The sequence below is a fragment of the Diceros bicornis genome, chromosome 28, assembly GCF_020826845.1.
Source record: "Diceros bicornis minor isolate mBicDic1 chromosome 28, mDicBic1.mat.cur, whole genome shotgun sequence".
Classification (NCBI taxonomy): domain Eukaryota; kingdom Metazoa; phylum Chordata; class Mammalia; order Perissodactyla; family Rhinocerotidae; genus Diceros; species Diceros bicornis.
Window position 1 is genome coordinate 20,731,394 of NC_080767.1, and position 15,845 is coordinate 20,747,238.

The window sequence follows — 15,845 nt, forward strand, 5'->3', positions numbered from 1 at the left end:
AGAGGAGGAAGCGTATATATTGTGAAAATGTGCATGCGTTCCTGATACTGGGAAGAAAATAAAACATTGAGGTTTCTAATAAGGTCGCATTTGTTCTGTTGTAGGAAGCTAGCAGGATGTACGGTTTTTATCACCGGAGCAAGCCGTGGCATTGGCAAAGCTATTGCATTGAAAGCTGCAAAGGATGGAGCAAATATTGTCATTGCTGCGAAGACCACCCATACACACCCCAAACTTTCAGGCACAATCTATACTGCTGCTGAAGAAAGTGCGTGAGTGTGACAATGCCATTTCATGAAATGTCCTCACCGTGGTTTTGACTTGTAGAGAATTTGCTGGAGAGTTTAATTATAGCTATTTGAAAGCTAAAGGTAATTTTATCTGGCTAAAGAAGTATTTTGTCACCTTAGAGTAGTGATTTGGATGCATTTTTCTTCTCCAGCACTTTTGAGTGATATGAGAGACTCCCATTAAAAATCGTGTCTCACAAGGGCCGTGGTTCTTGGATGGGAGCAGAGAATGGGGAAGTGAAAGTGGAGAGGAGATATTTGAGAGGTGGATGATGTGAACACTTTAAAAAGCTCTCCATGTTATTTATTCTCTGCACAATTCTCAAGTCATTACTTTAATACTTTCAGTTCTCAAATAATTATCGAGTACTAATATTTCAGGCATTGTTCGAGGCACAGTACCAGGAAGGATGGTTTAAAATTTCAACTTCAGTTGATATTTCTAGTTTTGTTAGTTATGTTAATAGCATTGTGGTTATGTTAGGGGAATACACATGAAGTATTTATGAGTGAAATGGTGCCTGAGATTTGTTTTATAATACATCAGCAAAAACCAAAATGGGATTAGGAGTAGATAAATGAAACAAATTAACTGGCAAAAGATTAACGATCATTGAAAGTAGCGGTGGGGCCGGCCCCGTGGCTTATCGGTTAAGTGCGCGCTCCGCTACTGGCGGCCCGGGTTCGGATCCCCGGCGCGCACCGACGCACCGCTTCTCTGGCCATGCTGAGGCCGCGTCCCACATACAGCAACTAGAAGGATGTGCAGCTATGACATACAACTATCTACTGGGACTTTGGGGGATAAAAAGGAGGAGGATTGGCAATAAATGTTAGCTCAGAGCTGGTCTTCCTCAGCAAAAAGAGGAGGATTAGCACGGATGTTAGCTCAGGGCTGATCTCCCTCACAAAAAAAAAAAAAAAAAGGAAAGTAGGGATGGATTCATGGTAATTCATTATACTATTCTTTACCTTTTTTTTATATTTTTGAAATTTTCCATAATAAAGGTTTTTTAAATTATCTTGTTTTTTTTTTGCTTTTTAATAGAATTTTTTTTAATTACCTTTCTTTTTTTGGTTCTTAGTAGAGTTGGCCTAGCTAGTCTGAAGCTGGGGATATGGGTTAGTCAATCTGTCCTAATGTAGAGTGGAGTTGCTAGTGGTTATAAGACAAAGTTATTTATATTGATTTTGTGAAAATAGGGTACTAATTTCTTTTGACTCTTGTATCAGAATGAGAGGTTTAATATTTAAATGCTTTAATGCTTTTTTTGTTTGTTTATCCTTTGTAGTCGAAGCAGCTGGAGGAAAGGCCTTGCCGTGTGTTGTTGATGTGAGAGATGAACAGCAAATCAATAATGCAGTGGAGAAAGCAGTCGAGAAATTCGGAGGTAGTGCCTTAATTCTGAAATAATTATTGAATATTGTTAAAATATAGGTGTAACTGTAATTTTAATTTTTTTCTTTCTTTTTGAGGAAGATTGGCACTGCATTAACATCTGTTGCCAATCTTTCTCTTTTTCTTTTTTCTCCCCAAAGTCCCAGTACATAGTTGTGTATCATAGTTGTAGAGTTGTAGCTCTTTTATGTGGGATGCTACCTCAGCATGGCTTGAGGTCTGTGCCCAGGATCCGAACTGGTGAACCCCAGGCCACTGAAGTGGAACGCGAGAACTTAGCTGCTACGCCACCAGGCTGGCCCCTGTAATTTTAATTTTTAATTTTAAAAAATTTTCTGAGTCTTTGGAGTATAACCAGAAGTGAGTATTTGCTCACACAGAAACATACCTTAAAACCATCTGATGACTTTTTTTTAATTGTTAAAAATTATTTTGAATAATATGACAAATCTACTATCCAATATTGAGTTAGGACCTTGACCATAACATACATCTAACCAAGTAGTTCCCCAGATCCCACCCACTTACCTCTCTCCAATTAATGTAACCATCATTTGATGACTTTTTTGTATTTATTGGATAAAATGCAGATAACTTATTGGCATTCAAGATATCTCACATTCTGATCTCAGCAGACTTTTTTGATTCCATCTTCTATACCCCTACGTAAACTCGATACTCTAGCCAAAACAGTTTACTTCCATCTCCTTACTTTGAATTTTTTCCTCAACTTTTTCTCTTCCACTTCCTGAGGCTCCTCCAGTGCGCACCCTTCTGCGTCCGATCTTTCCTGAAATGCTCCCTTCTCTGTCTTTTGAAATCCCACCTTTCTGGGCTTAAATCTCATCTCCTTCACGAAGCCAATTCCCTGGCCATGCCAACTAATCAGAAGTGTATTTTTCTTTCCCTGAATCCCTAAAATGTTCCTTTGATCTTTATGTTGTACTACTTTAGATTTTAGTAGTTCTTTTTTCTCCCCAATTAGTTCATAAGCTCCTAGAAGGCAGGTGTTTGGGCTTGAGCTAAGGTTTTGATGATATATATGTATTTTTTGTGTGTGTGTATGAGGAATATCAGCCGAGAGCTAACATTTGCCAATGCTCCTCTTTTTGCTGAGGAAGACTGGCCCTGGGCTAACATCCGAGTCCATCTTCCTCCACTTTATATGGGATGCCGCCGCAGCATGGCTTAACAAGCGGTGCGTCAGTGCGTGCCCGGGATCCGAACCCCGGGCCACCGTAGCGGAGCGTGTGCACTTAACCGCTACGCCACTGGACCGGCCCCAGGCTTTGATGATGATATAGCAAAGCACCTAGTCATATCCAAATCCTGCCCAAATCATTACCACTGTCCTCCCATAATAATCCAGAGACTCTACAGACATGCAAAGGATATTGGCCAATGGGAATAAGGTAATTCTTTATTGTTAACAAGGCTTTTGCTTATAACCCCCAGTGCAGAGCATTGTATTATACTGGACTGGAGCATGGAGCTTTGGCTCAAGTGGGGCCTCTTCCTTTAAATCCAAAATCTTACCCCTAGCTGGCCACCTTTCCCAAAGTAATGTGAATGCCTGTGTGAGAAGAGGAGAGAGAAAGCCAAGTTACTGTTTTTTTTCTTGCTGATAGGGCCATAAATGTGGAAGAGAAAGGAAAGGAAGCCACATTTATGTGCAGGACCTTTTATCTATAATGACTTCACCTACTAGTGAAAGTGGCCAATTAGGATTTGACCTAATTAGTTTATGCATTAATTTTTAGAGAGGAATTAAGGGAGAAGGTGCATGGGGGGAACCTGGAGCTTTTCTATCCCTGTATTCATCCAGTTTTAGTTCTTTCTGTTGATCCATTGTGTCTATCAACTGAGGGTGAGTTTATCCTTCTTGGAGAATGAGATCATCAGAATATTGAGGAAGGCTGCTCCTACCTTCATCCGAGCCCTTTCTCAACCTTTGTTTCTGTCCTATAATTCTACTAGAGAGTATCAACAGTTCAGCTGTTGTCTGGGATGGTCCCAGGAAACCTCTGAAATGGGTCGAGACAGGACATTAGTTAAAGGTACTCGAGGCCATACCGTTCAGGCCCAGAATTTACCCCCAACTTAACTTCTCATCTTGAAGTCTACCTGTGCTGTCCAGCCTGACTCACCAGAAAGAGTTATATATTATGTAGTAATGACAGCATGGCCCAATAGTATATGCCTGACTTTCGCAACGTGAAGCACCTCCACTCTCCAGTATTGGGCTCCTACAGGGAAATTGAAGTCTCACAAATGAATTTCTTCTGTTGTTGCCACAGAGAACTTAAAGACCCAAATTGAAATTTCTTTCTTGGAAAAATTAAAGCCCAGAAATCTCTCCTCTCCAATTTTCTTATTCTATTTTGTCCCAGCCAAAGAGATTTCAGTCAGATGAATGAGTAGTCTGGATTTTTTTAGCTACTGTAGCTTCAGTTGCTTTCCATTGGACCTGGTATCATTCCTTCAGCATCTTCAATGTTGGATTAATCCAGTTTTGCCTATCATGTGATCTACTTTTCCAGGAATAGACAGAGAAAATGGAAGGGACAAAAGGAAATGTTGGGTTTTGTTTCTTCGGATACCATTTGATCCATATTATTGCTCTGGCATTCACGTCCTGGAACTGAAACTCAGTTGGTAGAAATCTTCAATTAAGAGGATATGCTTTCCATATCTTTGGGGAAACCCCCCCCCCAGTATATTTTTCTATCTGTTGTTGAGAGGGTCATCTGAAACACTTCTGTATTCTTACTAAATTTACAAATTGGTCATGGACTTACCTCTATTTTGGAGTCTTTCCTAAGATTTCTTTCCCTCCTCCTTAGTATCTACTTTGCTGTACAGTAGTCCCCCCACCCCCACCCCATATCCCCAAGGAATACATTCCAAGACCCCTAGTGGATGCCTGAAACTGTATATAGTACTGAACCCTATATATACTATGTTTTTTCCTATACGTACATACCTATGATAAAGTTTAATTTATAAATTCGGCACAGTAAGAGATTAACAACCATAACTAATAATAAAATAGAACGATTATAACAATATACTGCAACAAAAGTTACTGTAGATTTTAACCTCAGCATACGATTTTTTTTTCTTTCCTTATTAAGTCAGGAACTTTCACCTTTTCACTTAAAGGAAGCACCTTACAGCTTCTCTTTGGCATATCCGAATTGCCAGCATGGCTACTCTTGTGCTTTGGGGCCGTTATTAAGTAAAATAAGGGGTTTCTTGAACACGAACACAAGCACTATAATACCGCAACAGTCAGTCTCATAACTGAGACAGCTACTAAGTGACTAACGAGTGGGTAGCGTATATACAGCGTGGATATGCTGGACAAAGGGATGGTTAATGCCCTGCGTGAGACCCATCTGGACATCATGAGATTTCATCATGCTACTCAGAACAGCATGCAATTTAAAACTTATTAATTATTTGTTTCTGGAATTTTCCATTTAATATTTTCTGACGGCCATTTACTATAGGTAACTGAAACCGCAGAAAGCGAAACCGCAGATAAGGAGGGACTACTGTATTTAAAAGTCTTTGCTTTCCATTTTCCTGTTAACCTTTGCTTTCCTAGCATAACAATGCAAAATTAAGAGTGAATTCTGTTCAGCGACTCAGCTGCTACTCTCTCCTAATCAGGACGATGCACATTTCCAAGAGATGATTCATAGCCTGTTCTTTTTTTTCTCCGTATTCTTTTTCCACAGAGATCCCTAGCCTTTATTTTTTGTTTGGTTTTAGTTCCAGACTGTGGTTACTACTGTTCTGGCCTTCTGTTTGGAATTCTGTAGGCCTTTGAGTTCTGCCTTTTAGGGAAGAATCTATCTTTGTCCTGATATTTCTCTGTGCTGGACAATTGTCCTTAACAAAGTCCTGAGCAGTTGATGATGCTTTCAAACCTGTGCCCTCAGGGTTTTCTGCTACATGGTGTTCCTGATCACCTTGCCTTCCCTCACCTTCAGAGTTTTTCAGGCCTTGAGTAAATTATGCTATTTCAGGGCTGGCCCTGTGGCGTAGTGGTTATGTGTCTGCGCTCCACTGCTGGTGGCTCGGGTTCGGATCCCGGGCATGCACTGACGCACCGCTTGTCAGGCCATGCTGTGGTGGCGTCCCATATAAAAAGTGGAGGAAGATGGGCACGAATGTTAGCCCAGGGCCTGTCTTCCTCAGCAAAAAGAGGAGGATTGGCATGGATGTTAGCTCAGGGCTGATCTTTCTCACACACAAAAAAAGAAATTATGCTATTTCATAAACCACAGAAACATTCTTTCCTGCCACCTTTTTTTCCTGCAGCGGGCATATATGTGCCTTTTGTGTATTATTTCCCACTATGTCCCCCGATCCATTTTAATCAGGCCCCTCTGAGTTTAGACATGTTAACCTCCTTCTTAAATTGGACCCATTTTTTTATTGTCCTTGGCAAGTCAGATGCATCTGCCACATCAGTGTATCTTCATTCCTCATCTGCTTTCTTTGCTTTTGGGTCCAGAGTTTGCACTGCTAGCATACTTGTCACTTATTATCATATATTGAGAGATGAAGTCAATGAAGTCTGGATTTGCCCAAGGAATCCATTGATTAGATCAACTCTCACTAGCTTCAACTCTGAGTAGGGTAATTCCACACAGGTGGTATATATACCCATCAGTCCAGCATCTCACCCAGACCTACACTCAGTTTGCTTTGTTCCCACCTGGCATCTTCTTTAGTGACTATCGTCTTCCTTATCTCTTAGGCCTAGCAGAGTGCCTTATGTAGAGTAGCCACTCGCAGATTATCTCTTAGTAATGTGGTTGAGCAACTAGCTTGTGGATTGAAAAGCATGTCCTAGATTTAAAACTTCTCCTCACAGGCCTTTACCACTTGTGAAGGCAGCCATCATTATGTTCATTCTGGAAAGTTGGTAGTCACGGGACCTAGAACTTGTCTCAGATGTCAGATGATTTACTTGAGTTTGAGTTTTGTTATAACGAAGCTATAAAATGTAGGATAGCTGAATCCAAAGCTAGTCTAAGGACACATTTTAAGAAAACATTAGCAACACAAACTCTATACTAGAGGATATGGAAATTGAGGAATGAGGATGAGATGAAAATTTTATAATGTTACTATATATGAAGAAAGGATGCTTATGACTAAAATGTTTTAGTGAGTATAATAACCTTATTTAAACCATTATCCACATTTTGTGAGAGAGGGGGCATATAGCAAAGTTATGAGGCTAACAAAAGATATTTATTGCAGCAGTCTAACCCTAACAGTAGAAGTGGTGATATTTCTATTTGATGGAATATTAAGTGCCTGTTGGAAAGAATTATGAAGGCCATGTAGAAACACAGAGAAGGGTTTGAGATACTTTTGTATTTTACCATTTTCGTTTAAAATATTTAATTAAACTTGTAACTATAAACAAAATATGTTACATTTGTGTAGGGACTGGATAGAATATGCAGAAATAATAATTATTCTAGATTTATTTTATTTTATTTTGTGTATGGGTTACCAAAGCAAACTTGATCTACTTTGCTGATTTGATTGGAATTGAAACTCTAGGTCTGTTCTTTTTTGCCAGTTCCCAAGACCAGAAAGGAGCTCTTTTGTTTAAGTAAGGGCCTTAGAGAAGAGGGAGGGTGGTGTGATTGGAAGGAGAGCAGGCCTTGGAAAGATGCTAGAGAGGAGAGAATACTTTAAGGAAGTTAACCTAAGGTTCATGGTGACAGAGAAGGAAGACCAGGAAGTAAGACAACAGATAAGAATGGAAGCTACAAACCACTAAGGACTAAGCATCCTTGTAGTGTCACATGGAGCTCTGGTGACTGGCTATCTCCATTGTGCCAGTGAAATCATTTGGCCATTTAAACACACCTCCCAAGTCATGCATTGTTGTATTGGTCAGTCATATTATCTAAAAGAAGTATTTGTGAGTAAATTTAGGGTTCAACTGTATAGAGTAAATGTTTTTATTTTTCTGTTATAAAGTTTAAATTACATTAATAGGAAGTTGATTATTTGAAAACAGGAATTGATATTTTGGTGAATAATGCCAGTGCTATTAGCTTGACCAACACGTTGGAGACACCTACGAAGAGAGTGGATTTGATGATGAACGTCAACACCAGAGGCACCTACCTTACGTAAGTTAAAGAGTTGTGGCGGAGGATGTTGCCAGTTTTCTCAGAGAATAATTGTAAACATATTTGAACCGGATTAGCAATACTGTTTAAAATCTGGTCAATCCTTGTAAAGGCCTAAAAGTGCTCCAATTCAGTAAATATAATTTTAAATAAATAGTTTTTATTCAGAGCTCCTTTTCTCTGTGAATCTAATAAAGACTAAAGTATAGGTCAAGCATTTGCAAATGTTTGCATGAATAAATACATACATGCATACATATATGTATGTATTGTATGTATTGTATGTATTGAGTAATCTTCTGATTACTCAAGCCAGCAATGGTCTCTCCTTCCTCTGCAAAACACTTGAGTTTTAGTTATATAAATAGCAGGAAGCTTATTATGAATCACATTTTAATGTAACTGACAAAAGGCTAATGCTATCTTGGGCAATATCAGGGGAAATGTAGAATATAGAATGAAAGTGAATGTAGTCCTGATGTGTTCTGGATTGGTCAGACAGTCCACTCTTTTGTTTGTGTGTCCATTTGTTTATCTGTTTATTTACCCTCAGGTTCTACCATTTTCCGTGTGGACAAAAGGATGGATAGAACTTGCCTCTCTGCCTTTTATGTATCTTATATGTATCTGCCTTATATGTATAATAGAACACGTGGTTAGGACCTTGGGCTTCGGAATCAGACTCCTTTGAGTAGGATTCAAATCCTGCCCCGCATTCCTCATAACTTGCTATCTCATGACCTTGTGCGAGTAACTTAACCTCTTGTAGATTCAGTGTTCCTCGTTTGTAAAATGGGGATAATAAAGAAGTACGTCATAGGATTGGTCATGAGGGTTAAATATACACTTTATTAACTTAGTCCTAAACTTTGCCCTCAGATGTGTTTTGCTGGGTCTGCAAAACTTGGCCTGGCAGTGTTAAAGAAAATTGTTTGTATTAGTTACCTATATTCAAAATTTCATTAGTTGCCTACATGAAAAAAATCAGGAGATTTACACAAAAATCCAGAATTCTGGATTTTCTTAAAACATGGGAAAATCTGGCCACATAGAGACAGCATTCCCACATGGCAACACTTAGCTGCTATAGCTGAGTGGTGGAGTATCAACTGCCTCATTAGATAGGGCACGAGCTCCATTGTCTTCCGGATGCTGAGGACAGGCTAAAAAGTTGCCATTTATTGTTGTGCTTATGCAGTTGTTTTTCTTATATTAAAGAGGAAAGTGAAATATTTCTCATACCTATGTCTATCTGAAGTGGGAAAATGAGACATATGCCAAGAGGGCCATATGTTCAAGTAAAATGAGTGAGAGCTTACTTTATTGAATTTACAAAAGTAAATTGTAAAAGTCAATATGTAAGGGATATCATAGTGAATCAAACCACAGTAAGAACTTTGGCAAGCGTATAGAAAAGATTGTGCTGAAAAACCTCATGAACTAGAAAAAAGACTAACATTTCAATAGAGTTTGTGTTTATTTTCAAATAAAATAAGCAGTGCTGCTGTGTGATGCAGTTATGTGCTACATGAAGAAATTATCTGAGCATCAGAATCTTTTACAGTGGGTAACTTTGTGAAAGAATTTTGATTGAATATAAACACTCATTTATTTTATTTATTTATTTTTGCAAGGAAGATCGGCCCTGAGCTAACATCCATGCCAATCCTCTTCTTTTTGCTGAGGAAGACCGGCCCTGAGCTAACATCTATTGCCAGTCCTCCTCCTTTTTTTCCCCAAAGCCCCAGTAGTTGCTGTATGTGGGACGCCGCTGAACCCGGGCCGCCGCTGAACCCGGGCCGCCAATAGTGGAGTGCGTGCACTTAACTGCTAAGCCATGGGGCAGGCCCCTGTAAACAGGTGTTTAAAAATATAAACCTAGGGAGAGAGTGTTTGGAGGTTTCAGCAAGGGTCTGGAGCTGTTTCCTCATCTCTGGCACCCAGGGCCCTGTGGCCTGTGACTTGTATTTTAGTGATTTAGCGAATCAGGGTTGGAAGGCAGACTCTTAACTTGTGTTTTTAAGTTTTAATTAAATATGTAATCTCCAGTATTATATGTGTTTGTGTCATATTAAATACATATAAAAATTCAGTAATAAAGTTTGATGATATTTCTTTTTCTTTTTTTCTTTCTTTTTTTTTTGGTGAGGAAGATTGGCCCTGAGCTAACATCTGTTGCCAATCTTCTTCTTTTTTGCTTGAGGAAGATTGTCCCTGAGCTAACATCCATGCCAGTCTTCCTCTATTTTTTATATGGGATGCTGCCACTACATGGCTTCATGAGCGGTGTGGAGGTCTGCACCCGGGTTCCGAACCCCAGGCTGCCGAAGCAGAGTGTGCAAACTTAACCACTACGCCACCGGGCTGGCCCTCAATTATATTTCTTTTTTTTTTTGTGAGGAAGATCAGCCCTGAGCTAACATCCATGCCAATCCTCCTCTTTTTGCTGAGGAAGACTGGCCCTGGGCTAACATCTGTGCCTATGTTCCTCCACTTCATATGGGACGCTACCACAGCATGGCCTGGCAAGCAGTGCCTCGATGCACACCCAGGATCCGAACCCAGGCCGCCAGCAGTGGAGTGCGCGCACTTAACCACCACGCCACGGGGCCGGCTCCTTGAATGTATTTCTGAACAGTTGATTTTTCTTACACCTAGCTCACTTTATTTCTTTACTCAACTGCCCTATAGGCTTTTGAGCTTGCAACCCTGATTAAGTAAAATAATTCATGTAAAAGTAGTAAGTGCAATGCCTTGCACACAGTAAGTTTTCAATAAACTTAACTATTTATTAAACTGAAAGTATTCATATCTAAGTGTGGTGCTAAGAGTTTTCAATATAATATATAAGACAGGGCGTGTTGCTGTGAAAATGCACCTGATTTAGGATTAGTACATGTTGAGGGCCACATGGGCAAAGTGCAGGTGGAAAGGTTTTGTCTAATAGATCAAAGGAGAAACTTGTGTTTATAATGTAAATAAATTGAGCTCTTTCCTTTGAGTGTAAAATATGGTTTTATTGCCTGAAATAGATTTGGTTTGTTTCCTCTTGATGCTTTGAGGTGCAGCTTCACTGTTTTAATGAATATCAGCTGTAATATTGTTTGGCCCTCCCCTCCTCACCCTCATAAAAGTGAAGCACCTTTGGAAAGGAAAAACAATGTGTACAAAATCCCTTTAGTGATATTGATTATATTTGGTTTGTGAACTTGAAAAGATGTTGCAGATGGTAACAAGAAGGTTGCACATTTGCTAATAACAAAACTGATTTGAAAGAAGAATGGACTAGTTTAAAGTCCTAGAAGTTATTGAATGTGAAATAAAACTAAAAGCTATAAAATTATTAAGCTACAATATGTTATTAAGCTAGAATGTGTTGTAGCTTAATAATTAAAATATTAAAATATTGGACCTGAGTCTTTTGTAAAATAAATTGCCTACCTTTATGCACAGTTTTAAAAAAAAAATATAAAACTAAATGTTGTGGGGCCAGCCCAGTGGCGCAGGCAGTTACGTCCACGCACTCTGCTGCAGCGGCATGGGGTTCACATGTTTGGATCCTGGGGGCAGGCACCAAAGCACCACTTGTCAGGCCATGCTGTGGCGGCGTCCCATATAAAGTAGAGGAAGATGGGCACGGATGTTAGCTCAGAGCCAATATTCCTCAGCAAAAAAAAGAAAAAAAAGAGGAGGGTCAGCATCAGGTGTTAGCTCAGGGCTGATCTCCCTCACAAAAAAACAAAACAAAACTAAATGTTCCTCTCAAAGGCATATTCCATTGCGTATTGGTGCAAATTAAATTTGGGAATAGACTAGGAGTTATATTATTAAATTACAGTTCCAATGTCGTGGAATACTACCCCTACTAAGATGAAATAACTCAGCATATGTAATACTAATAACAGCAGTTGTTTATTTCATGTGTAGTATAGGCACTATTCTGAGTATCTCATCTCGTGTTAATCCCTTGGTCAGTCCTACATGGTAGCAGATATTACCAACATGTGCAAATGAGAAAACTGAGAATTAGAATACAATGTATTTTGCCCAAGATCACACAATGAAGGGGCAGAAAGAGGATTTGAACCCAGGTCTGACTGACTTGAACACTCATATTCTTTACCACCGTGCTGGCTGTGTTACTTACACAGTAAGTAATGTACTTACACATTACACACAGTAATGTACTTACAAGTACATTAACTGTTACTGAAATGTGTGTGTGTGTGTTGGGGAGAGAGAATTTGGAAGGATATAGTTGAGGATAACCTCAGTTGGATTTAAGGCTAATGTGCCAAGGATTTGATTATTTTCTTCAAGCAGATCGTGTTGTCAGGCCATTAAGCAAAGTTTCAAAGAATGAAAATTAGTTGCTTTTTTATCTTCATTCTAGAAAAGTAAAAACAAGCAAAAGTACCCTACAGGTTTCTGAGCAAGTTCAGTTGCTGTATAGCAGCAGTTTAAAATACAGCTTTAAAACTGGGGAAGGTGTTAGAAAGCTATTGATTTGTGTTTTCTTTTGTTTTCAGATCCAAAGCATGTATTCCTCATTTGAAAAAGAGTAAAATCGCTCATATCCTCAATCTCAGTCCACCACTGAACCTAAATCCACTGTGGTTCAAACAGCACTGTGGTAGGTGGTAGAATGAGGGGATGGTTTGTTTGGTTAATTTGTTTGTTATTAAATCAGTGTATCTATGATGTATTCACAATTTGTACATAGTATTCAACATTAAATTTTCTATGCAGAATCAGTACCATTTTGGAAAGCAGATTCTTAATCTTTTATCTACAATTTTAAAAATTGAGGTATAATTTACATTCAATAAAATGCACAGATCTTAATGGTTCAGTTTGATGAGTTTTGACAAATGTATATGCTTGTTAAACCAACACCCAAATTAGATAGGGATTTCCATCATCCCAGAAAGCTCCTTCAAGTCCCAATGGGTGTGTCTCATTGTATGTAACTTATTGTTCAATAAAGTTGATTAAAAACTGTCCATGAAATACATTACATTTCACAGCAAACTAGTGACTTAAGGAGAGTATGCTAAATAACAAACACCCACACTTTCATCCTTTAAAAAGAAAAAAAAGGGGCCGGCCCCGTGGCGTAGCTGTTAAGTGCGCGCGCGCCACTGCTGGCGGCCGGGTTCGGATCCCAGGCGCGCACCAAGGCACTGCTTGTCCGGCCATGCTGTGGCGGCACCCCACATAAAGTGGAGGAAGATCGGCAGGGATATTAGCTCAGGGCCAGTCTTCCTCAGCAAAAAGAGGAGGATTGGCATGGATGTTAGCTCAGGGCTGATCTTCCTCACAAAAAAAAAACCAAAGAAAAAAAACATTAAGAAACAATAATGTAACTTATCTCTATATTAAGAAGAGTGCAAGTTTATTATTGTTTCTTTTCTTTTAATAAATTATTAGAATGGAAATATATAAAACTAGTTTATGCCTGTTCAGCTACTTCCATAAAAATGGTTCTTTTAAAAACAGTGCATTTTAAAAATTATATTTTGTACATATTATATTATTAAAGAATTCTGAAAAAATGTATCAGGGAGGAAATAGTAATAGAAGGAAATTGGTTATTTATACCCACAAATTAGTTTGTTTCTTAATTAAATACCATTCGTTGTGGTTTCTTTCAGCTTATACCATTGCTAAGTATGGTATGTCTATGTGTGTGCTTGGAATGGCAGAGGAATTTAAAGGTGAAATTGCAGTCAATGCATTATGGCCTAAAACAGGTATGTGCTTAAAAAAAATCCATTTACAAGATTCTCATTTATTGTCCTTGACACTCTTGAGATGCATCTTGGGTGGGTAGGGTGGGGTGGGAGTGAGTAGACTATCAAAGGTAACCTCATTCTGTCTGTTGGGAAATAAGTTAAACTTTTTATTGTACATGTAAGGCCCTTTTCAGTCATCTTCTATCTTTGTTTTTGTTTTTTCTTTGTGAGGATGATCAACCCTGAGCTAACATCTGTGCTAATCCTCCTCTTTTTGCTGAGGAAGACCGGCTCTGACCTAACATCTATTGCCAATCCTCCTCCTTTTTTTCCCCAAAGCCCCAGTAGATAGTTGTATGTCATAGTTGCACATCCTTCTAGTCGCTGTATGTGGGATGCGGCCTCAGCATGGCTGGAGATTCAGTGCGTTGCGCGCCCGGGATCCAAAGCCGGGCCGCCAGTAGCGGAGCTCGCACGCTTAACCGCTAAGCCACGGGGCCGGCCCAGTCATCTTCTATCTTTGATTTAGACTTCATGACTGACTCTTCAGCCAATTGCTATACTAGAAACATTGAACCCTGGAACACTTGAAGAGTCTCATTAAAGCCAATAGGAAGCCAACTGTGCTTCCCTAACCTTTTCTCCATTCTCATCCTTGGCACCTTACTAAATTCTGCAGATTCTCATGCTTTTATTTTCCCTTCACATATCCCAACAAATTCTTGTTTACTTTCTTGTATTCTTACTACTTTTGTTTTTTTCCTTTATAAAAAGCTGACTTATCTGTACTTTCACATGAATTCTTCTTCTTTTTTTGTGTGTGTGAGGAAGATCAGATCAGCCCTGAACTAACATCCATGCCAATCCTCCTCCTTTTGCTGATTAAGACCGGCCCTGAGCTAACATCTATTGCCAATCCTCCTCCTTTTTTCCCCTTTTTCTCCCCAAAGGCCCAGTAGATAGTTGTATGTCATAGTTGTACATGACACACATGACGCGGCCTCAGCATGGTCAGACAAGCAGTGCGTAGGTGCGCGCCCGGGATCCGAAACCGGGCTGCCAGTAGCTGAGCACGCGCACTTAACCGCTAAGCCACGGGGCCGGCCCCCACATGAATTCTTCTGAGTTCACAGAGTGCCTAGACTCCCTTACAGAAGAACTTGCCCATGGTTGGGCTTTGTGTGCAGCTTTAGAATTAATGTATGACAGAAGCTGATGGCTTGCCGTCTAGGGAATATGCTGCATGACAATGAGGGAGACCTGTCAAAAATGACAGAAAGGGAAAGGCCGTCCTTCTTGTGGGTTCTTAGTCTCCACTTATATATTATAATAGTTTAAGGGAGGAAAAAGAAAAGACAACTTATTTTGTTAAACATTTTTCCATATATTTAGTAAATAATGCCTGTGAAAATGTTAACTTCTTTCATCTTAAATCTAAATGGCAATCCTATCCCAGAAAAGTATGTTTAATGATAAAGTGAGTACATAGTGGGAACCACTTTTTCATTTCACTTTTTAAAAATTTAACAGGACCTTCGTTACACTAATATCAGAACTTAAACATGCAAATTAGTGTGGCCCCTTTTCCAGGGAAACTCCTTAGGAATCAATACTGGTGTTTCTGCTCCTGGGACAGTGCCCTGCACATGGTGGTCACTCAGATATTTACTGAATGAATGATATTTTTGGATTGCTTTTGCAAGTATCTTCATATTCTTCATTACGTTCCTTGAAACCTATGGATGGCAAATTGGAATATTTTCCACTTATTTGAAGGCTAGAGGGGTTTCTGGGAAGCTGACTGTTAGAACTCATGTTCTTGCCATCCTCCCTTTCCAACTACCAGCAAACTCCCCTGCGTGGAGCAGCTGTGGGGGTGGCAGACAGGCAGGACTTGGAAAGAATGAACAAGGCATTGACTCTATGAGAGAAGTAACTGAGACACTTGTGAAGGACTTTGTTCTCCTCTGGGCCAGAGGACAGAATGGGGCCGGGAGAGAGCACTGGAGAAAGAAGAAATGCTCAAAATCCTGGAGAGAGCTTGACCCCTGGAGATCTGAGGACCTCAACAGGGGGATTCAACAGCTGCGATAAGTTTTTCCTACCCTTGAGGCTGGGACAGTGAGGACACCAGGGAGACTTCTTCTTTACGCCCCCAAATGGATTCAGTGACTGGCACATTTGATATATTACCTACCCATGGGGCAGAGACTGCTGCACGTGCCCTTGCTGGCAAGGTTGCCATCATTTA

General features: G+C 39.7%; 2 protein-coding genes across 2 annotated transcripts in view; both read left to right on the plus strand.

The window, feature by feature from the left end:
• Positions 1-15,845, plus strand: part of KIAA1958 (KIAA1958 ortholog) — a 309,540-nt gene that overhangs the window by 95,499 nt on the left and 198,196 nt on the right. The gene's annotated exons all lie outside the window — the stretch shown is intronic.
• HSDL2 (hydroxysteroid dehydrogenase like 2) overlaps positions 1-15,845 on the plus strand; it is a 64,249-nt gene that overhangs the window by 13,766 nt on the left and 34,638 nt on the right. Inside the window, exons 2-6 of the mRNA XM_058523796.1 lie at positions 105-268; positions 1,583-1,681; positions 7,745-7,859; positions 12,389-12,492; positions 13,514-13,612. Of these exons, the coding sequence (XP_058379779.1) occupies positions 105-268; positions 1,583-1,681; positions 7,745-7,859; positions 12,389-12,492; positions 13,514-13,612 (581 nt within the window). The remainder of the gene's footprint in view (positions 1-104; positions 269-1,582; positions 1,682-7,744; positions 7,860-12,388; positions 12,493-13,513; positions 13,613-15,845) is intronic.